This window comes from Loa loa (genome assembly GCF_000183805.2).
Source record: "Loa loa unplaced genomic scaffold supercont3.185, whole genome shotgun sequence".
Classification (NCBI taxonomy): Eukaryota; Metazoa; Nematoda; class Chromadorea; order Rhabditida; family Onchocercidae; genus Loa; species Loa loa.
In genome coordinates, this window is record NW_018108365.1 from 6,525 (window position 1) to 27,371 (window position 20,847).

At 35.3% G+C, this 20,847-nt stretch overlaps 6 protein-coding genes across 7 annotated transcripts in view; 3 read left to right on the forward strand and 3 right to left on the reverse strand.

Moving 5' to 3' along the window:
* Positions 1-3,803, forward strand: part of LOAG_18058 (hypothetical protein) — a gene marked incomplete at both ends in the record, with an annotated part of 6,083 nt that extends 2,280 nt beyond the window's left edge. Inside the window, 9 exons of the mRNA XM_020450728.1 lie at positions 83-258; positions 526-789; positions 1,445-1,653; positions 1,803-1,961; positions 2,097-2,218; positions 2,490-2,651; positions 2,941-3,083; positions 3,205-3,281; positions 3,595-3,803. Coding sequence (XP_020305551.1) covers positions 83-258; positions 526-789; positions 1,445-1,653; positions 1,803-1,961; positions 2,097-2,218; positions 2,490-2,651; positions 2,941-3,083; positions 3,205-3,281; positions 3,595-3,803 — 1,521 coding nt within the window. The remainder of the gene's footprint in view (positions 1-82; positions 259-525; positions 790-1,444; positions 1,654-1,802; positions 1,962-2,096; positions 2,219-2,489; positions 2,652-2,940; positions 3,084-3,204; positions 3,282-3,594) is intronic.
* Positions 3,804-4,738: 935 nt separating this feature from the next.
* LOAG_03445 (CUP-2 protein) lies at positions 4,739-7,028 on the reverse strand. The gene is made up of 4 exons (XM_003138982.2): positions 6,853-7,028; positions 6,359-6,535; positions 5,748-6,034; positions 4,739-5,428 (listed from the first exon to the last, which is right to left on the reverse strand). Exons 1-4 carry the CDS (start codon positions 7,003-7,005, stop codon positions 5,290-5,292), a joined length of 756 nt encoding a protein of 251 aa, XP_003139030.1. The 5' UTR covers positions 7,006-7,028; the 3' UTR covers positions 4,739-5,289.
* A 1,599-nt stretch (positions 7,029-8,627) lies between these two features.
* On the forward strand, positions 8,628-12,535 carry LOAG_03446 (herpud1-A-prov protein). Its single transcript, XM_020446322.1, has 9 exons — positions 8,628-8,759; positions 9,050-9,199; positions 9,462-9,652; positions 9,778-9,975; positions 10,224-10,347; positions 10,911-11,018; positions 11,153-11,335; positions 11,656-11,960; positions 12,211-12,535. The coding sequence occupies exons 2-8, from the start codon at positions 9,056-9,058 to the stop codon at positions 11,839-11,841; spliced, it is 1,134 nt and encodes a 377-aa protein (XP_020303317.1). The 5' UTR covers positions 8,628-8,759; positions 9,050-9,055; the 3' UTR covers positions 11,842-11,960; positions 12,211-12,535.
* Positions 12,536-13,081: 546 nt separating this feature from the next.
* LOAG_18059 (disulfide-isomerase A4) lies at positions 13,082-16,985 on the reverse strand. Its single transcript, XM_020450729.1, has 9 exons — positions 16,778-16,985; positions 16,275-16,444; positions 15,967-16,090; positions 15,537-15,762; positions 15,084-15,237; positions 14,786-14,919; positions 14,360-14,529; positions 13,500-13,671; positions 13,082-13,407 (listed from the first exon to the last, which is right to left on the reverse strand). Exons 1-9 carry the CDS (start codon positions 16,928-16,930, stop codon positions 13,379-13,381), a joined length of 1,332 nt encoding a protein of 443 aa, XP_020305552.1. The 5' UTR covers positions 16,931-16,985; the 3' UTR covers positions 13,082-13,378.
* A 633-nt stretch (positions 16,986-17,618) lies between these two features.
* Positions 17,619-19,059, reverse strand: LOAG_18060. 2 transcript variants are annotated; one of them, XM_020450730.1, is made up of 4 exons: positions 18,996-19,059; positions 18,636-18,789; positions 18,081-18,283; positions 17,619-17,799 (listed from the first exon to the last, which is right to left on the reverse strand). In XM_020450730.1, the coding sequence occupies exons 2-4, from the start codon at positions 18,729-18,731 to the stop codon at positions 17,706-17,708; spliced, it is 393 nt and encodes a 130-aa protein (XP_020305553.1). In that variant the 5' UTR covers positions 18,732-18,789; positions 18,996-19,059; the 3' UTR covers positions 17,619-17,705. The 2 variants fall into 2 exon arrangements, with proteins under 2 accessions (XP_020305553.1, XP_020305554.1); XM_020450731.1 differs by lacking the exon at positions 18,996-19,059 and having other exon boundaries at positions 18,636-18,829.
* A 315-nt stretch (positions 19,060-19,374) lies between these two features.
* LOAG_03448 (DNA-directed RNA polymerase II subunit RPB7) lies at positions 19,375-20,538 on the forward strand. Its single transcript, XM_003138985.2, has 3 exons — positions 19,375-19,588; positions 19,826-19,923; positions 20,214-20,538. Exons 1-3 carry the CDS (start codon positions 19,405-19,407, stop codon positions 20,454-20,456), a joined length of 525 nt encoding a protein of 174 aa, XP_003139033.1. The 5' UTR covers positions 19,375-19,404; the 3' UTR covers positions 20,457-20,538.
* The last annotated feature ends 309 nt before the right edge of the window (positions 20,539-20,847 follow it).

Sequence of the window (20,847 nt, forward strand, 5' to 3'; positions counted from 1 at the left end):
TATGACATTTGCTTTCTCTTTCAAAATGCATTGATTTTTTGCTCTGGTGCTGTCGTTTGTAATAAGTCTGTTGTAATTATAGGTAATACCTGAAATCGAATATGAAAAGTCAGAACATTGTAAATCGACTTCGGAACAGCAATTAATAAAACGTAGTCTCATATCTAATGGAAGTTTGAATTTGAACTATAATGAAACTCCAGAAAGGAACGAAAGTTCAAGATATAGCTCGATCGATCAGTCGTCAAGGGATACTGGGTTAAAATAAAAATAGATCGTTCACTTGTAGATTTGTTTGTAGCCTAAGTATCATTTTTGTATAGACGCGTATTATTTCTGTAATATTATTTTTATTATTATTTTTCGTATTATTTTTCGTATTATTTCGCGTATTATTTCTGATAGTCACTTCCTGCATTTTCAGTTTCTTGGTTTCTCAGTTGTTCTCTTCCTTTGTAATTTCATTGGGACCACTTTCTTGTTTTTGTTTGGGTTTCTTGGAGGAAATCTAATAAGTTTTTGCAGATTGTTGAATAAAAGTTACATTATTGAAAAGAACTTTGTGGCTGTTCATCCGATTAAAATGATCTGGACAATGAATGGTGATGATGAGAAGAACGATTCAATTGGTATGAAAAGCTTGGAAGCAGCGAGGACATTAAATGGTAAAGATGAACGTTTAATGCATTCCAGCGAAGTCAGCATTACGCCCAAAACTTTGACCTTACCAGAAACTAAGAAGGTGGATGGGGAAAATTCAGCATACTGCCAAATTTGTGGTTTACACAGGTTTGTTCATGAATTTGTACGATTCACTCATTAACATTGCAACTGATCTGATAAGGAATGATATAACTGGCGGTGCTAACTCTGGGAAGTTTTCCTTGTGTTTAACTTTTTACAAAGAACATTAGTAGTAGACAAATCGACAATGAGAAAATTCATTGGAAAAGTGAGCATCAATTACAATAAAAATTCTGAATTTTGAAAAGAGTTTTTATTAGATTAGCACATTTTATCAGTATCAACGGTACGTTTACATATATCCAAATTCTCCTTCTTTTGAAGACTAGTTACAGATTTTAAATTAATTGAATTGGACTTATCACAGATTTAGCAATGACTATAGCAAAACAACCCCATTCTCAAAAATCGGCCTTGGACGACTGATTTTAGCTTATCTTATTGTGCTAAAAAACAAATTACAGTTAATGCGATCATTGTAGTACATTCTATTCCGTGCACTGTTTCATTGGAAGACTTTGGTCATTGAAATTTTCGCAAAAAAAGCGATTTTAATAAATTCTTTATTCTTTTTTAAAATTCCAACATAGCTATTTTTATGATATATTCGTGCAAGTCCTGGTTAATATCTATACAACTATCTGATGAAGTTTGTTAAGTTCCGGAATTTCCTTTGTTCATTGTTGCAAGAATTTTCTAGGCTTTGGCATCACGTTATGACATTTGGGTCAAAAATGTCACAGTTACGGGTAACCGTTGACCAGTTCGCTGCTGGTGGCGTCCCCATCGCGATTGAGCAATGGACAAAGTTGTTCGAATACCGTGCTGCTGCTGCGAAGAATGGTGAAAGTTCCTCCGACAATCTGTGCGATGCGTGCGCAGCGTTTTTCGAATTCGATGATCATTTAAGTCCGTTTTCATCATGATAAGGATATTTCTTATTTCAGTAAACTCAGTGTTTACTTCGACGTGAGAACTTTATCAGTATTAGGGCATGGATAGGAAGGGTCTCACTGGATAGCCAAAGATTTGCAGTGGAAAAGGAAAATTTTTTGCAGAACGGGAAGCTTCGTTACTTCAAGAAATGGTGGAACGAATTGAAAAAAAAAGCATAAGAAAGAAATGCACTGAGAATTTAGTGCAAATGGAAGCCAAGAATTGGGACGAAGATTTAGTATATCGAGTATTTTTCAAAAATATTACAACAGTTACGGAAAGTTAGTTAATACTGGAAATAAAGTTGAAGAATACTAAGTGGATTTAAATTTTTCAAATTTCTTAATCCCTTCCGCATCCAACTTCTCATTTCTTAAGTTATTTTATGCTTGGGACTGTTGGTAGAATTTTTTCAGAACGTCCTAGAATCCAAAAGAAAGTTGATACTAATTCTCATGTTGATGTTTCAAGAAAGAAACTGGAGTTCGAGGAATGTTCGAAAAAGTTCTTGTGGTTACCAGCGGTGAAGATTTCTCAGGTCCTTGTGAATGCATGACTTCATCTAGATGAATAATTAATGGATAAATCAATGTTGATGAGCAGAGATAGATCTTTTGCAGTTTGCGGCTAAGCGAAATTCCTCGATTTTGCTATTGACAGATAGGCGAATTGAGTACCGGATTATAAAAGTATATGAAAATAATTCGAAGTTGTATTTTCACCTATGGCGATCACTAGACCGTAGTGCATTTGACATGGGGTTTCTAAAGAACCATTGGCTAAAACTTTGCTCCACCATCTGTTTGTAGCTTCTGCTTTGTATGCGTTATTGTGAAGGTCTCAGTACAGTTCTCGAATTTCTAAAGAACAATGAAAAGCTAGCGTCATGTTTAACAACAGAAGATTGGAAGTGGCTTGCCATTGTAAAAGCATACGAGTGTAACAGATTTTCCAGCCTGATGCCCAAAGAGGTAGGAATTTACGGAGTGAAGTTCTGGTATCAGAATTCATCTTTTTCTGAAGCTTTATCCGTGGTTTTTTTGGTGCCAGTAGATCCTCCTGATAGCGCAGTTTTTAATGTTTCGTACCTACTGCGAGTAATTAACATTAAATTTTGGTATTCATTTCACCTGTTCGCCAGTATTCATTCCAAATTCATCTCATACTCATATGACCATTCCGCGAGGAACATTTTTTTAAGAAGTCCCTCACATCTGTTGCTGCGTTCAACACCATATTTGATTTGCTAGATTGTTCCAGGTTATCACTGATCTTTTGGCAGAGCTCAAAATTTCGGCAGTCGAAGATGCTGGAACATTCTCGTCAACATCAGTCCTCGATGATTCTGGTGCAGTCAGAGGCATAAAATCACCGAGTGGAAGCCTAACTATCTCAGTTGATGGGTTGGTGTCTATATGGTTTGATGTAAATGCATTTTATGTTGCACGTTTTTCAAACTTCGTTAAGCAACAAATATTCCTCATATAATTGTTTTGTTAAAAATAAGTTCCAAGCCACTTTCAGCAACTGTACTTGTTGTACACTACCGCTGAAAATGCGAGTGACACATGAAGATGGCTACATCACAGTATTTCGTTGTGGTAAGAGTTTGAACGGCACTGATTTCCTCTTCAACTATGATATCCCTTCCACTGAATTGCTCAATATCTCATAGAAATGTAGAAATAACATTAGTTGAATAATGCTGCACTATGGTGAGTAGCAGAAGTTAGGGTGGCTTGATAGTTGGTATTGCAAGTTTCAGAAGATTCACGCGACATCAAATAGTTATTTAACCAGCGTCTGACCATCTTGTCACACTAGGCTTTAAGTAGTTCGATTAAGCTTGTTTTGAACGAATTTTGTAAATGGCTACTTGTTTGCTAAAATTGTATTATAAGCAAAATGTTTCAGGTCATTCGTATCACCAAATTTGTCTTCATGAGGCAAATTTATCGCGGTGTTTGCGATGCGAACTGGAACGAAGGCGTTATAGGCAAAAACAACAGGTGGACAGTAGGGCCGATGCGACTAATTCACGAAGTTCACGATACTTACCAATCAAAGCTATGCATACAGCACTCACTTCGCCCTCGAATGTGAAAGTACCACAAAGGACGTAGTGGGAGCTTTTTCGAAAAATGAAAGAATGCTGTCACATTTCCTCCAAAAATTGTTACGACACTCGATTAATTCAACATGGAGCGCAAGCATGATACCAGAAAGCAGTTGCTAAGTTACTATATCGTACTACCTCTCGCAAAATGTCGTTATTAGGACTACCCCTGCTTCGCTGCAATGTTAATATTATAATGATTATAATCCTGACATTTTCCTCTTTTTTTTTTTGCAAATAAGATCCCATTACTGTTTGCTACCATTTCTTAAAAAGCAACAACTCCAGGAACTTTTGAGTTTTCTGGATGTCTGTTTTAATCCCTTCAATTTGATAGTTTTTTTTAGTTTCTCCGAGTGGAGATTTTTAAAGGGTTCTCAAGGGTATTTTTTTAAAATGCTTTCTAAAGCCTTCGGTTTCTTCCCCAACTAAGAATGAAAGAACTGAATTTCCAGCCACATTTTCTCTCTAGTTCCATGGTCTAGACACTTTCTCTACCGATTATTTGCCTGCATACAAAAGTACGGTTGGGATATTTTTTTTTAAATTTCAAACTGTGAGTTACCTCTGGAAATGACTACTCAAACTTTCCCCATATCATATTTTGTGACATCAGTGAACTTTAGCATTTAATTTACTCTTTACAGAAATACGGGATTCCTTGGTTGTTTTAATTATACAGCTTAGGAGCCCCTATATTTGCTCTGCTTCCTAGCTTTCATTTCTCCTCGCTTCTGCTTGTTAATGTTCCAACTATTTCTACAGTAAAATCGGAGTCTCAACAGCTTCATGCTTTTTCTTTCTTACTGGCCTCTTCATACATTACGGTTTTTCCTGAAAATTTGACACCCGGACAGTTATTTTCAGTGATGCCTAATTTGTCGAGTGCCTTTCTCATCACTGTTAATTAAAAAAGCTTACTAATTCGCTGAGGTTATACACCACAGACACACATGCACACAAAAAATTATGAAACTAAGCACATAATCGTGAATTTTGTGGTTCTTCCTAAACAACGCAACTTTTGGTTTTATTTGAAGCCTTCCAGTAATCGTAATACATTCCGATTTTTTTCTTGTTTCGAAAATATGTTCTTTGAATGTTTCACACAAAGAAATTTTTGTTCCAAAAATAAGTTCTTTGTGTGAAACACACAAAGAATTTAGGCGCATTTGTAGCCTAATTCAGGTATTGTGCCAGGATGCATTTTGTTTCACATTTCTTACAAAAAAAGTAAATGAAATCATTGAAAGCGTCTCAAATACTTTGAAAAACAAATGGACCGAATCGTAACTGGAATAAAGGGCATGAACGTTGGCATCCGACAATGGAGTCGCGTTTGAACTGGATTCCAAACGGAGGGAAGTAAAGCGTATAATGGAAATGTTGAGTGGAGTTCAGAATGCAATCAATAATCTGATTGCTGGTGTGACTTTTGAAGGATTTCTTTATGGGGATGGGTAAACATGAATAAAATCAAGAATTTTGAGTTCTCAGTCTGGACCGCCCAATGGGCGGCCTTGCCCCCAGTTATGTCTACCTGTCCCGCCGTTATCTGTATCTGTTCTTCTGTATGATGGTGCTTGACCAAATCCATGGACTACGTTTGCCCAATTTGGGAACCATCGGTACCTATAAAAAGTTGGGGCTGAAACTAGGGAACTTATTTATGGCTCACCTAGTCAGATCAGCATTGTTGAATGACCCGTGTATTTACATGAATTAAGAAAGGGAAAGCACAAAATGTCCAAGTGTATTTGAATACCAATAACATGAAAAGATCAGTGGTAAGGTCAAATCAGGGGGTTAGAGCAATGCCGAATTCGTGACAGAGAAGTATTCGGTAAGAAACTAAAGATTTTCAAAAGTGTGGAGGAACTAAATTTTCGATCCATAACTAATATCACAATGTGGAGGAACTAGATTTTCAAGTACTATATGGACAACTTACAAGATTTGTGGTGTTTGCAAAAAAGTGCGACCGCCGAAATCCTGCGGGTATTTGAACATCAAGAAATAGTAAGCATGTCCAACGAGAATCCCGATTAGTTCATTCATACCACCCCCTCGAAGAATCATATTGAAACCGACAAGTATCCATGGTAAATACATTGCTTTAAATTGTGTTCCGAACCAAAAGTGAACAATTTGGTCTCTATTCATTTGACACCATATGTACAACACGCTAAGAACCATTGGTTCCAGTAGAAAATACACACCAGCTGCTAGACATATTATCTGAAAATGAATACGACGGAAGTCTCAAATTTGGCTTTACAGTTTTTTACTATAAACTCACAGGCATCAGCTAACTGAGAAAAGCTGATTATATATAAAGAATTTCAAGATTTCACATTAACAGTACCAGTCTGTGAAATGTTCCAGTACGGCTGCTGCAATATGAATGTTTTCAAATTATGCTATCAGTGGGTGGTGATCAGGACTAGTGATATAAACTTCATAAAACTGCTCTGAGGTCTACAAAAAGACAATTCTTGGAGAAACATTCATCTTGGAATTCCAGTGACCATACAGGGAGTCTTGGCAGCATAAAGAACTAACGGCGCAAATGATCCAGTTGAAAATAAGCATAAAAAGGTAGTCGGCCGGTCGACCATCAAACAGTCCAGTCTCAATACCACGAGAATAATTATACATGAAATACAGCATCAATAGCCAATGAAAACCCGAAGAAGGCGTTAATGGATAATAAAACAATGCTGTCACTGGTCGCCATATCTAAAACAGCATGTAAGATCTCTAAACAAACTTCGTATACTCTGGAAACATCAAAGCGTGTCTGACTATTCTTTCAGAGTTTTCCAAAACTTCTAAGCAAAACAAAAGACACAGGATAAATTTCGTTCCTTCATTTTATATCGTTGACTTTCAGAGTAACCAAAACAATACAGGGATATCATCCTCCAAAACTGTTTGTTCGAAAGCTTGATTCACAGCATCCGTAATTTTTGGCTCTTCCAAAAAAAAACTCTTTTTTTTTAAACTCTTCAAAAATTTAGTGAATACAAACTCTAAGGATTTCATTGGACACAAACCTGAAATTTGTGAAAAAATAGATTCCACTCAAGTAGCATTAAATAGGGACTGAATAAACCAAATCGGCCTAGCAGCGGCAAAATGACACTACCGGTAAACCAGTATCTAGTGATTTCCGGTACTCCAAAATACCAATCCGAGAATTCAGACATTCCGTATCAAGACTGCCTGAAACGGAATTAGACATCAATGAGGATGAAATGCCTATGAGCGCTGGTTTAAACAGCATGTCACTAAAACATTTTCATAAGACATAGGGGTGAAATTCCATCCCCAACCAAAACTTCCAGGTATTGTCGAATTTTCAAATCTTAAATTGAAAATGCATTTTAAGTTTAAGAGGAAGACTTTTTTCCGAGATTCCGAAAGTCTGGTTGACAGAGTGACCATTGAAGTGAACGAAGAGAGACGTTTAGTTCGAAAAGATATAAATTAGTCATCATTCTTTTACTTTAAGACGCCGTATTTTCAAGCGCACCTTGACCCTCTCGGAAGAAGTGGGGTAGTGAACATTATATAAAAATAAGCTTGTGATAACTCTTCCTCGTTACGTCATAACCAAATATCAAAGTAAATGAGCTATAAATACATTACACAAAGCAACACCTCCACATCTTTTGTCAGGTCACCTTCCTCTAACCTACCACAGTGAAAAAGAAAATTTAAGCTCGAAAGGGACGGGTCATAAATTACCTTATTTAACGTGTCGTGTCGCGATGTACACATAGGGGCAGTGGCGGGAGTGCGGGGGGACGACTTGACCGACTTTCTGGCATCGGTTGAAAGACATTTGTTGCCATAAATCTTTTCCGTGTTGTAGTTATAACAAGATTACTCTTGAATTTCACTGTAAGGAATTGCCCATATACTTTTTTCCAGTCGAAATGGATGAACGTTATAATCAGGTTGCACTGAAAGATTGTTCTCAGTTCCGATTAATTCAGAAAAGAAAATGACTAAATTATTGCATATTTCCAACTTTCGAAATGTTCAGTTTTTTACTTTCAGTTTTTTTTCAGATTTCAATTTTTTTTTTACTTATTCAGTCTTTTTTTACGTTATTAATTGTACTACCACTTAAATGTGAATGAATTTAGTTCAGCGAGCATCAGGTTCTCCAACTCTAGCTAATTATTGAAGGTTGATAATGACGAGTGACATATATATTTAGAAATATCTGACAAAGGTACTTCTCAGACCAATTTAATACGTAAGCAGTTTGAATACTTAAATTACCATTATTTGTCAAAAAAACTGTCATTCTTGTAATTCCCTAGACAATTTTCGTTTTTTCTTTTTTTTTTTCACGAAATTTGAAATTCAGTTCAAGTTAAGAAAATCGTTTAAATTGCATGCGATTGCTACTGATGAGCGGATTGAATATTTGAAAGGCATTTAGATGAGATTTAAGTGACTTCGGTAGAATTTCTTTTCTATGATATCTTCTATGGTGGAATCTTTTATCGCGATGGCTCAATCGCTTGTAAATTCTGTGATGCATTGTTAACCATTCCAGGGCTGGTTTTTCTTCATACATTCTTGTTTTCTTTTCACTTCTTCCTTTCCGAAAAATATTTGTGAAAATCTCTCTTGCCACGCAATGACTGTGGCAGAATTTTGTGGTAGTATACTCATGTGTTATGGTTATCTGATGATTTTAAATTAAAATAAGTGATTTCATAATATGCAGTGCAAGGTATCTTTGTCATGTTTCACTCTGGCAAAATATTTGATAGAGGAAGGGAATCTTTTCAACTAATTATCAACTTCCATCATTTATAGTAATAAGACTGGTCCTTGCAAAATGTATGCCGTGATATTTCTGTTTTATCTCGGAAGTACCTATTGAATATCAAGCTGCAGTACTGTTTAGCTCGAAGTCCGCTTTCTCATTCTCATTTACGAGGTTGTCACTTACTTTTTCTCCACTTATTTGATTACGTACTTTCCTCGTTTGGACAATGTATGCCGTGATATTTTCTTATTATTTACGCTTACTATGTATAATTTTTCAATATATTCGCAGAAAATTTTGGGAACAGCCAATAAAGGATTGGTATTAGGAGGAATAATATCCATATATACGAAAGCATTTTACACCTGCGTTGGTCAGTGCTGTGTTATACATTTTAAGAACTTTATTATTGATATTTAATTGATGCTTTTTATTTACTAGTGATCTGTATTTATTTTAAGAGAAGAATGACTGAATTAAATGATGAAAATGTCCGTTTGTTAATACGGTGTGCGTTACAATCATTCGATGATTTATCCATAAATTGTCTTTCGTCATGGACCGTTCTTCAACTTAAAGAAAAACTCGCCGTGGATTGTCCTTCGAAACCGGTTAAGTAGTTTTTCTTGGAAGTCTTATATACATTTTTCGTTTGTTCCATTCCTGAAATAATGCAAATTGAGATGATAATTGACAAAAAAAGCAAAAGCATTCACACAGATATTGTTTTTGCAGCAATTTCAGAAAATTATTTGTCCCCGCCTTTTATTTTACAATGAAAGAAGACAAGTTCAAAATTTTACGGCGAATTTTTATCTATTGTCATCTTCATAAAATTATTCATTGGCCTTTATTTCCCTCTTTCTTTTTCAGGAAGCTAAAAAACAGCGTCTGATCTATGCTGGACATTGCTTACATGACGACCATACTCTTAAGTCAGTGTTTGAACTTCGACCAATCGATGATGGGAATGTTCACGTGATACATCTTGTTTGTCCTCCCAAAGATTTTAATACTCATGTGGGTGCATCAGTGCTCAGAAGGCGTAATGCCAATCATACACAGTAACTTACTATTTTTCTTTTAATTTTATTTTCTGAAAATTTATAATTGTTTCAAGTTCGATAAGTACAATATTAACAATATTATGATTTTTAATTATACAGATTTTTTACTAATACCATTATAGGGCAAGCTCAATTTCTTTGAGAAGTGCAGCACAAGTACAGAATCACAATGTCAATGGTGGTTTCCCGTTTTACACATATCCTCTGTGGGGCAACGCTGCTGTTCAAGGAAGTTTTGCTACACCACAATCAATGCTTGTTTCTTCAAGTGCTCACTTTCAAAACGCATATCAAGCATACATGATTTCATACAACAACTAGTGAGTTTCAAACCTTTTCATTAATTTTATGAAGCTCAGCTTCTTTGAATGTTAAGACAGATTTCACTCATTAAGCTACGGCGAAATTACATGTTAATCGGTAAATGAATCTAGCGAAAGTTGGCATAGCTTGCTCTCAATTATTCCAGTGAAAATTAGAATACTATTTAATGGGCATTATTGCTTTGGCTGTGTTTTAGCCTATCTCAGAACTAGTATCATTTGCATAAAAATTGAATACGTTGTAGTGTGTATCAGATGATGACTGCATTAGAAAACAGTTCCAGTGATATTCACTTTCCATCTCAGTTCCTATTGAACAGTCAACAGACAGTGTTACAGTCACCACAGCAAGCTAATCAACGAGAGAGGGTATGTTTCTCTTGTTTTATGAATGTTAGCTCATTTTAAATTGAATAAATACCTAACAGGATTTGTTATCGACATCGTATATTAACTGATCTTCCCAACCTGCCCATTTGTACATGATTTCGACCTCGAACCTCGAAATCACTGATACATTACGATCATTATGATGGAAATTTGTTTTTGTAATATATAAAAGAATCTCAGACATACTTTTTGAACTTCAGTTTTCGACATGCTTGAGTTCTCCTGATTTAGTCACATGAACATTTTTCATCTTTATTTAATAATTAGACATGATTAGAAACACTCGGTCTTTAGATGGAGTTGTGGTTTTCAGAAGTTTTTTCATATATTTCTATGACATATTTAATCTTCCATTTCCGAAGATTTTCAGTTACTTTGGTTATCGTTTAAATATACCACTTTGCAATACATCTCAAATATTTTGTTCTATCTCCATCAGAAATACATTTCGAAATAGTATTAGCACGCCTATCAGACATCTGCAATGGTGTGTACCAGTCATTTGTTATACATCATGGAAGTTCAAATTCGATGAATTTTAGGCTGGACCGAATTTGGCTGCAGCTCCTGCTGCAGGTGGTATAGTTCAAGAAGCGGTAGCTGGTGATGTTGATGGTCAGCAGCGAGATTTTTTGGATGCTATTTACAAGGTATATGCTGAGATTTTTCAGCAGACACAGTCTTTTTCCAAAAATGAGCTTAATAGTGAAATTTCGATGATAATGTTAAATTTAATTTTAAAAGAAACACTGAAGAACTTCAAGATATTCCCCGAAAATTCCAGGCAATCCGGATGTGTCTTTTGGTAATGCTAGTTTATGTGTATTCATCTGCGGAACGATTTTTTGGTGTACTGATATTTATCTTGCTGGTTTGGTTCATACAAGCAAGGCGTGATCGAAATAATCGTGAAAGAGCGGATAGAGAATTTGCTGCTGCTATTGATAATGTTCGCCAACCGCAAGAGGTACTCTTAAGAAAATTTCCTGGAAAATTCTAGTTTCATTGGAACTGTTGCCAAAGCATTCCACATACCCCCAGTTTTATCAGTGAGAAAAGGGATGAAGCTTTGATTGTCGCAACATTTGTGTCCTTTTCAGTTGCCATGTTATTTGGAATATTACATTGTTTTTTGAAATTATGTTATGCCCTTTTGTGTATAAATTCTTACAAGATTTTGCTTAGCAAAGACAGGAGAATGCTTTAAGTGAGTTGAAGTTTGACTGATGACTTGTAGTACGGAAGAAATTTCATAAAACGATGAAACGAATTCCTGAATCGTTCCAGACCGATGTGGGCCACGATCATGGTACAGACGGAAGCGCGATCGAGGCAGTGACGACAGGAATTGATGAGGATGAACCACGGGAACCAACGGCATGGGTGGTTTTCTGGAGCACCTGCTACACGTTCATCACATCCTTCTTCTCATCACTTATTCCGGATAACCCACTGCCTGTTAATGTCAATTAATCCTAAATATGTTATCGTTTTTGTGTAGCATGTTTGTTTTGAAATAACTGGCGAATGGCAAAATATTTTTTATGATTCGCGATTCATGGAGAAATATGTATTCGAAACATTTTGTAAATGTAAGTAATATGGTCTTTACTTTTTAGAGAGAGGAAATGAGATGGAAAGGATTCTAAGTCCATCCAGTTTGGAATTCTGGGAGAAATAAGCCATTTAAAATTGTTACGCAGATTTTAAGAAGCACAGATTCTACAAATTTTTATTTCATCATTTATTTCAACTTAAATAGTTCCATACTAAACCTTTCAGCATTGTAATAAACCGCATTACTGGACTGCTGTCAACCAATTTGATTGGTTTCTTTTTCAGACATCGTCTGCTTTCCACTTTGTAATACTGCACAACATTGTAAAAGCTACCATATCAATGGAATCCTGCTCGTAAGAATAATTTTGGCAGCGCTGTGCGAAGCATCCAAGAAATTAGTTAGATCGAAGTATAAGTTTCTAAGTCATATGTTTTAAAGAGTCTAAAACATGTAGTAATATTAAGTATAGGCGAGTTTTGTCTCTTGAATCTGCGTGAAGAAAATATTTTTCAAAACGCCATGTGTGTCGTCTGTACGAATTATAATGGAAAGTGATATAAAGTTATAAAGGTTCTACGAATCAAGCCAAGAGTCTCTGTCTTTACGTCCATAATTGACTTTTCCTATCAATCTAAAACTGCAAAATGTCGCGGCAAATCATTAAAGCATTCGGAAAATGTGTTAAAATGTAACAAGAGAGAATACACTATCTTGAAGATAAAATTTTCAAAATGAACAGTCAATATGGCATAGGGTGCTGCTGTAGTGGCGCATAGATCGAATTTTATATAATCTCAGTCTCTGGAATGGATAGGAATTGTCTCGAAATGCAAATGGAAGGGATGTGGAGGGAGACGACGAAATGACCGAACTGAGAGAAGTTGAGATTTCGGGGAATCGTGAAGCAAATTTGGGGACTTCTACATCTTCAAGAAAAAGGAAGCGTGAAGTGGTCGTAGTTTCATTTCCCAATACTTTTGAATGGTCGTATATGCTATAATTAGCCTCTCGTTCCTTACAAGGAATAAAAGCAGAAGATATTAAATGGATCACTAGTCGAATAGTTCATCTAATTTCAATAATACATTGAAAAACTTTACATTTGAAGCAGTTGGATATTTTGGTGACTGAGCGATTTCGTTTCGAGGTGATCAGATGAAACACGCTTTTTTGTTAAATACTCTTTTCATCACGTGATACATGAACCAAGCTTTACGCATAATAAAGGAAATACAGGACAGTTATTTTCAAAAAGGTATGGATAACTTTAGACACTTTCAAAATCCGAACCAGAACAAAATCCAAGCACAAATGGAATAAATCAGACGTATGTTTGAAGCTTCTGAAATTCTGATTCGCTTCAGAGGACGCTTCGTTTGATCATCTCCACAAATTTTATTACGGAAAATGTCTCTCATCATAATGCAGGATTCCACAAACTTCCAGTTTTTATTCTTCCTTTTGGTGATTCTCGTCATCTTCAAATTTTAATGTCAAAATTTTGGTCACCTTCAATTTCAAAGTCATCCAATAATTTTCTCTCGTGTTTTTTTTTTTTAATATTAACTACCTGATATAAAGCTATCATCATCTTCATCCGGATAAATTTCATCATGATCCACTGAGAAATCCGTTGAGCAAATGCAATAAGTTATTAATGAAAGAAATGATAATGGCACTCCAAATAAACACAATGTTAGCAGAGGTTGCGCTCTGAACATTTCTGCTACGTTTGTGAAAAGCTGAAAACCTGCTAGAAAATCATTAAGCTGAATTCGTAAATAAATAGTTGATTCAATAAAATTCACTTGAACTTCCGTGAATGTTGTGCAAAATTTGCTCACCACAACTGTTAGATGGTTAAAAGTCGTCGTACTACAACTCACTTTATAAGCCAAATTCGTTAGGATTTGAATTATAATAAAAATTCTTTATTTCCAACTCCTTTTACAGGAGATGAACGAAGAAAATAGTTTAAGGGCGTAATTTTCAAGGGACGCGAATTCCTTACATGCTCATTTACTTCTTAACAACATTCCCAATTATAAGTCTTTTGGAAGGTGAAAATACAATTGATTTGTATGATAAAATTCATCCGCCTCCTACTTATCTCTTGTCTGCTACTAAGTATATACACCACGTGACTTCTGAACCCATAAATTCATGAATCGGAACCCCATACCTTCCTTTAGTAATAGAGAATAAACTACAATGTTAGTAAAAGTTGCACTAGGGCCGAGAAAAAAAAAAAATTTAAAGAAAATGAAACGGTGCCGAAAAACAAAGTAAGAAGCAAGTAGATTTATAAGCTGCAGTGCTGAATTTGGATCAAACATTCTGCAATTTTACGTTCTAACCTACAAAAATATTCAATTTCGAATAACAAAAATTTGGTGCCTAAAAACGAATCAAATTTTAAAAATACGATACCTCAAAACATAAGCGTTTAATTCGCTGCGATAACGAACGTCCTCCAAGAGGTGGCACATCACCTGCTGCTATCCGTTCCAAGAATGAAATAATACTTTTTTCAGTCATAACACTCACAGCATCACTGCTTGAATAATATTCATAACTCGTAACGTTGAAAACCAGTAAACCTAAACAAAGAGAATTACTACTGCTGTTGGCACATTTCTGAAGAAAAAATTTTTCCCGCCAATAAACTAACTATTGTTTAACGAAGGACAATATATTACAGGAATATTAATCTTATGTCAGATTCCAGTGCAAAATACCACGCTTCGGAATAATGTTTCATTTTTTCTATTCATCAAAGGATAGCGTAGTAAGTAAAAAGGCCAAAAATGATTAATTAATATCAAATTTAAGAGAAAAGATATCAACAGCACTTGCCTGGTGGATTTACATTACCCAAAACGACATTATTTGCTATTTCATTACCATCAGACCAACCAAACTGGAAAATATTTGAAAGATAGGAATCTTTACGTACCATTTGGGCTGCGTTAGTGACCATCGAAAAAAATCTAAATAAATGAACTGAAACTAAAAGAAAAGATTCAATTAAAATCAGTGGCGAGCAGTAACTAAAAATATCGAAAACTTTTACAATTAAAGGAAAAAAAAAACTATCCGATGGATGTGAAACGTCTCTTACAGCTCCGACATTATTAACTTTGTTAATACCAACTTCCCTACTTGCGTTGTACCATTCCTCCTCTCAACCATATTTACGATGGCCAAAACTAGCATCCGCATCCTTCCAACTTCCTTAACATTTGTTGAAGCAACAAGCGGTATTAAAGACCAACGTTCGCTGCGAATCCAGTCACTTAAAGTCCCTCCTAGAAAAACAAACCAATGCTTCTGAAAGTAACTTATTTTGCCAAATTATATAATTTCCAAAATAATTATTAATGTCTTATTCTTCTGTAAGAAGACTGCTGTTCTTTTGTAAGCACAATTTCTCCATACATCGCAACGCATCGGGAAATGAGATTTGGTGGTCAGAATATAATACTTGCTGTTAAATGATAGCTCATATTGCTTACAGAACAATGGTTAGATTACATAACGCCAAAAAAAATCTGCTGAACTGAGATTCCAAGACGCAAGTACTTTCGATGAGAACTGAATTAATCACTTTTTCTCTTATAGGTTAAATATTCGCCATCTTTGAAAACGAGAACTGATGGAATTTCAGGGATTGAAACGGCTTTTGGAAACACATCTCTCTTCGCCCGATAAAATCGTGTCGACGAAAATAACATTTCGGCAATACTGCTGTAGTTATTAAATAATTCAACAAACTGTGCATCCTGGTTTCCTCTCACATACACAAAAAATGGTTCTTTCAGATTTTTTCGCATCTAAAATACGCATTATGTACGAAGGATGAAGATGTGTGGATTGCACAAAAATCTTATCGGCTCATCATTACAATCAACAAACAATCCAAAATCTTGGCCCACGAACGAATTATAAAATATTTCAGAACAACTGTAAAAAATCTAAGAATAATTTCCACGGTACATTTAAAAGGTTATTAAACTGAAATGAAAAAGTAAAGAAACCTGCGATAACTGCTGAACATTGTCAATGATACCCATCATGGGACCAGCTGCTTTTTCTGCAAAGTCAATGATTGTTTCCTTTTTTCGTTCGCCTTCATAAGCTATTTCTTTCCCATTCCGAAAACTATAAGAAATTGAGAAATGAGAAGCAGCTAATGAAATTTGATTTTATAAATTTAAAAACCAAGACCTAGGTTAATAAAAAAAAAAAGAAGACACAATCTGAAGCTAAAAGTTTTACAAAGAAAGAAGTTCCGTACCACAAAATGTTTTCTTTCATGTTCTTACAACGAAAGGTCAAAATTTACAAAATAATCGTCGGATATCCTCGAATATTCAAAGCCGATGCAGTATTCGTGTAACGAGTGCAATCCAATTTAGCAACCCGAACAAGGGATTGACGATCGGCTAATGCATGGCCAACGTGCTCCCAAACTGGAGCCAAACGCTTGCAGTGAGCACACCACGGAGCATAAAACTGAAACTACATAGCAAAGATACTTTACAAATTGAAAATACGACATAAAATGTCAGAAAATGCAGTCCTTCGCATATGCATTTTGAAATAAATAAAGCCACAATATCAGAAATATTATATAATTAATGAACTCATTGCTTTGTCCTTTGATCACTAGTTAGAAGATTGCTACTTTAGCGCATCATGCATTCGAAGCTAATTTAAGAACTATTGTTCCAGCAAATGGAAAGAATTAAGCTTGAGACTTCACAATAATCAAATTGACAATAACCGACCAATAATCAAATTTCAACTTATCCACCCAATTTTAAAATAATCGAAAATATTTCGTACGTTAACAAACCAAAGGCCATCGTCCTTGACTTGAAGGAATTTATCGTTCAGTTCAATTACTTGTGACGGTATATTTGTTGCTTGAACAATATTTGTGATTTGCAGTGTGACAAATATTAGGAGTCCATTGCCGCAACAATCCAACAACCACATTCACATAAAATTCAAATGAATTATTAATATTGAAAATTCCTGCAGCGGACCTGAAGTGAATAACTTTTCTCCAAATCCGATGACTGAAGAGAAAAATAAAGTTACAAAAGCAGCACGAACAAAAACCACTATTTCAAAGACCCTCTTTTTTAAGGTCTATCTGCAGGAATATAATATGCAAGCGTAGAACAGCTAACATGCTTCGATGGCTTTTACCAAGTAACAACAATAAGCATTCTCCCTTCTGCTTTGATGTGGATATCTATATTGAAAACAACCGTATAAACCCGACGGCAATGTCTCACACGCCCAATTTTGAAGACCCAAACAACAGGAAAATGAAATAAAGAAGTGCTTCAATTCCTCATACTTTAAGACACTACAAAATGCTACCAAATCTCTCATTACTCTCGTTTGAGAACCCACTACGTTATACCTCTCAATAACTTCCGCCATCCTCTGACCAACCCTTTATAAAACTACGAGCATAACCACCGACTTCAATACCAATAAAACTCATTCGGTTAGGTGAATAACTCCACAACTATTGTGATACTGTTGCTATCAAGAATCTGGAAAATCGACCACGCTTTCCACCTGTAACCCTTTTCATCAAATTTGCCTATTTTTATTTTTCATGTAAATTTAACGCTGCAAATTTGCAAAACATTTTTTTGAAAAACACAACAACAAATAACAAAATTTATTTCCATTCCATTCTCAATACCAATCCATATTTGACAAACAAATAACACAAAACGATTCTCAACAGTAATCAGAAGAAAAACCCAAGAATTTTCCCACCAAGATGTTTTCTTCGCGCTTCTTCATGATCCATGATTCCGCCTGAGGTTGTCAGCACAAGATGTCTATAAGCACATTAATTTAATTTTAATTTGTATGGATCCAATTTTTGAGGAATAGTGTTCCCCCAAGTGTCTCAGCCAGAAGTTTTCAATATTTTTCCTTTTCAATATGTTCAAAAATTTTCTAGTACTTCGAGCTACCCACTTCCATATTGATAATATTTCACATCTCGAACTGCATGATTCCCTGATAAACAGCTACTCACAAATTTCTGAAAATTCAAGTTGTAATTACCATCCTAATAACAGTAAAAAATATGCGCATTCAGAAAAGCGATGCTTACCCAAACTGGCGTGAAGGAAGAAGATTGGATGTCCACTTTTCCAAATCTTTCAAGGAAATATCGAAACGTGGACTAATTACGGAGCACTTGTTGATGCGACCCGTTAAATTAACAACTATTTTCCCAGCTCGATGATCGTCAATGATTTCAAATTCACCAATATAGCCAGCTTTCATCATTACAGTTAGAAAACGTACTATTACCTGCAACAATTAGCAGTGTAATATTAATCAGAAAAAAAATCCCTTGAAGATCGTAGTCACTCTTCTAAATGGATAAAAAATGGAGTGTTCCAAAGAGTAAAGAAATGGGACGAAATGGAATACAGGCAAATAGCATAACCTGTAAGCATGTGAAATTGTGAAATTACATTAAAATAGCGTAAGATGAAAATAGAAATCAATTATGGTAACTACTGCAAAGATGAGGTACAAGAAAGCGAAGGTTTTCAAGTATTACTTCAACGAGAACAGAGGTTACATTTACTGATGTTCGACAGATGAAACAAACTACAGCTTCTTGGTCTTCTTTAATCTTTCAATCTCTCAAAAGTACCTTCGAGCATGGTCGAATTAGAACTTGTCGTTTACCACGCTTTTCAGCATTATTGATAGTTTTTAACGCATCAGCTAACACACTCATCCGCACCATTGCATACAGTCTCTTTGGTTATTGCGAATGCTTTGCTGTATCAGAATGTTCACGTTATCTGAAATAATCAAAGTAAAGAATTGGAACTTACTCGGATAACTTAATGTAGAAATCCACATATCTATTCGTGTTCATGGTGGATCACTTCACTATATTGCACATTATATATTTTAATAGGAAGGACAAGCAAAAAACATATATTGAGAATGAGAAAATTTTCGTGCCTACACCCAAAGAACTTCATCCCTTCAATCATCCCTTTACCATTTGTCCCACAAATTCGCACAAAATAACCAATACAGTTAATACCACAGCTCCCCAAAATTACGCCAACAGCAACTAGGCGTCCTCTTATCACGGGCCGCACCATATCTTACTTTCAAACTGACATGTGTTGCAGTTGGGGGGTGGGATGCGTTGCTTAACGTGACAGTGTGAAGTGTCAAGAGTGGAGCCTTTCCTATAAGAATCTTCTCGTTTCGCACGGGTGACATAGATATGATGCTACTTATAGCTGACATTTAAGTATTACTTCTGCTACTGTCCTACGCTTAGAGTGACATTATTTCGGAGAACAAAATTATGGTGAAGTAAATGGAGTTATTGTGCTAATCATGTCGACTGTTTAATATTTAGCTCATCTAGGAAGAAATCCGAAAATAGAATAAATGACATGTTCTATCATATACCGTTGGATCATGAAATATGCCTTCATCCCAAGTATTTCGGTCCTGATTTACTGGAGACAGTGAAACGAAAGTTGTTCAATGAGGTCGAAGGCACCTGCACTGGAAAATATGGCTTTGTTGTTGCAGTAACTACAATCGATAATATTGGTGCGGGACTTATCCAGCCAGGTATTCATTTGTTGTCATTAATTCGAAGAATTTGTGTTCGGAAATAGTGTTTACCGTCCTCATTTTATTCCTGCTACCTAAATTATCTGGATTCATAACTTATAATGTCATCCTATTTAATGATAAGTTTCAAGAGACAGTTGATTAGGTTTGGTTTTGTATTTATGATAAGGTTTTTGCAGATTCACATATAATGAGCACAAAATCCACCTGTCATTTTTTTATTCTTTTTTCCAGGTCGTGGTTTTGTACTGTATCCCGTAAAATACAAGGCAATAGTGTTCAGGCCATTTAAAGGACAAGTTGTTGATGCGGTAGTAAATCAAGTAAATAAAGTAAGAGACTCACTTCTTTAAATTTTCTGTAGAAGTTAAAATTAAAATTCATTATTCACGGAGCAGCTTTGCACATGCATTTTCTTTGCCTTGTATCATGGTACCGAAGAATTAGAATTAGCTGGCGACATTGTGACTATAACTTATATTGTAATCAAAATGATCAAAATTGCTTTAGAAAAAATTATGGAATGAACGAATAGTATTTAACTTGTTCATTACATTCTTAGTTTACTGTCATAGTTTTTCCTTCTAAATTTAATTAAATCCTTAAATATATCCGTTTGTAGGTTGGACTGTTTTGCGATATTGGTCCGCTTTCATGCTTTGTAAGTCGTCATTGCATTCCACCGGATATGGAGTTTGAGCCAAATTCAAATCCTCCGTGCTACAAAACAGCAGATGAAAGTGTTGTCATCAAGCAAGATGACGAAATCCGTGTGAAACTGATTGGCACGCGAGTGGATGCTTCTGACATTTTTGCTATTGGTACTCTGATGGATGACTATCTTGGTCTTTCTGCAAATGAGTAATTCCCGAACGCTATTATTTTAAATGAAATACATATTTAAGACTCTGTATTACATCGTTCTCTATTCATTTATTATTTCCGGCTTCTATCATATTATTTAGAAAATATATATATATATATATATATATATAATGAGGCATCAGGTAGTACATGTCTTCTATAAATTGATATTTTAGTGAATTAACTTCGCTGAGTGACTATTTAATAGAAATATTTCATGGAAAGGCTATAATATTTTTGCATGAGAGACATTACAGTAGTTTGTGAATCGTCAGTTTTGTTCTTTCACTGCTAGAACGCTATTAATATCATGAACAGCAGCAAGATTTGTGATATTCGGCCGCATTCAAATGTGACATAAATTATTTCTCGTGTTTAGTTGTCCTAAGAAC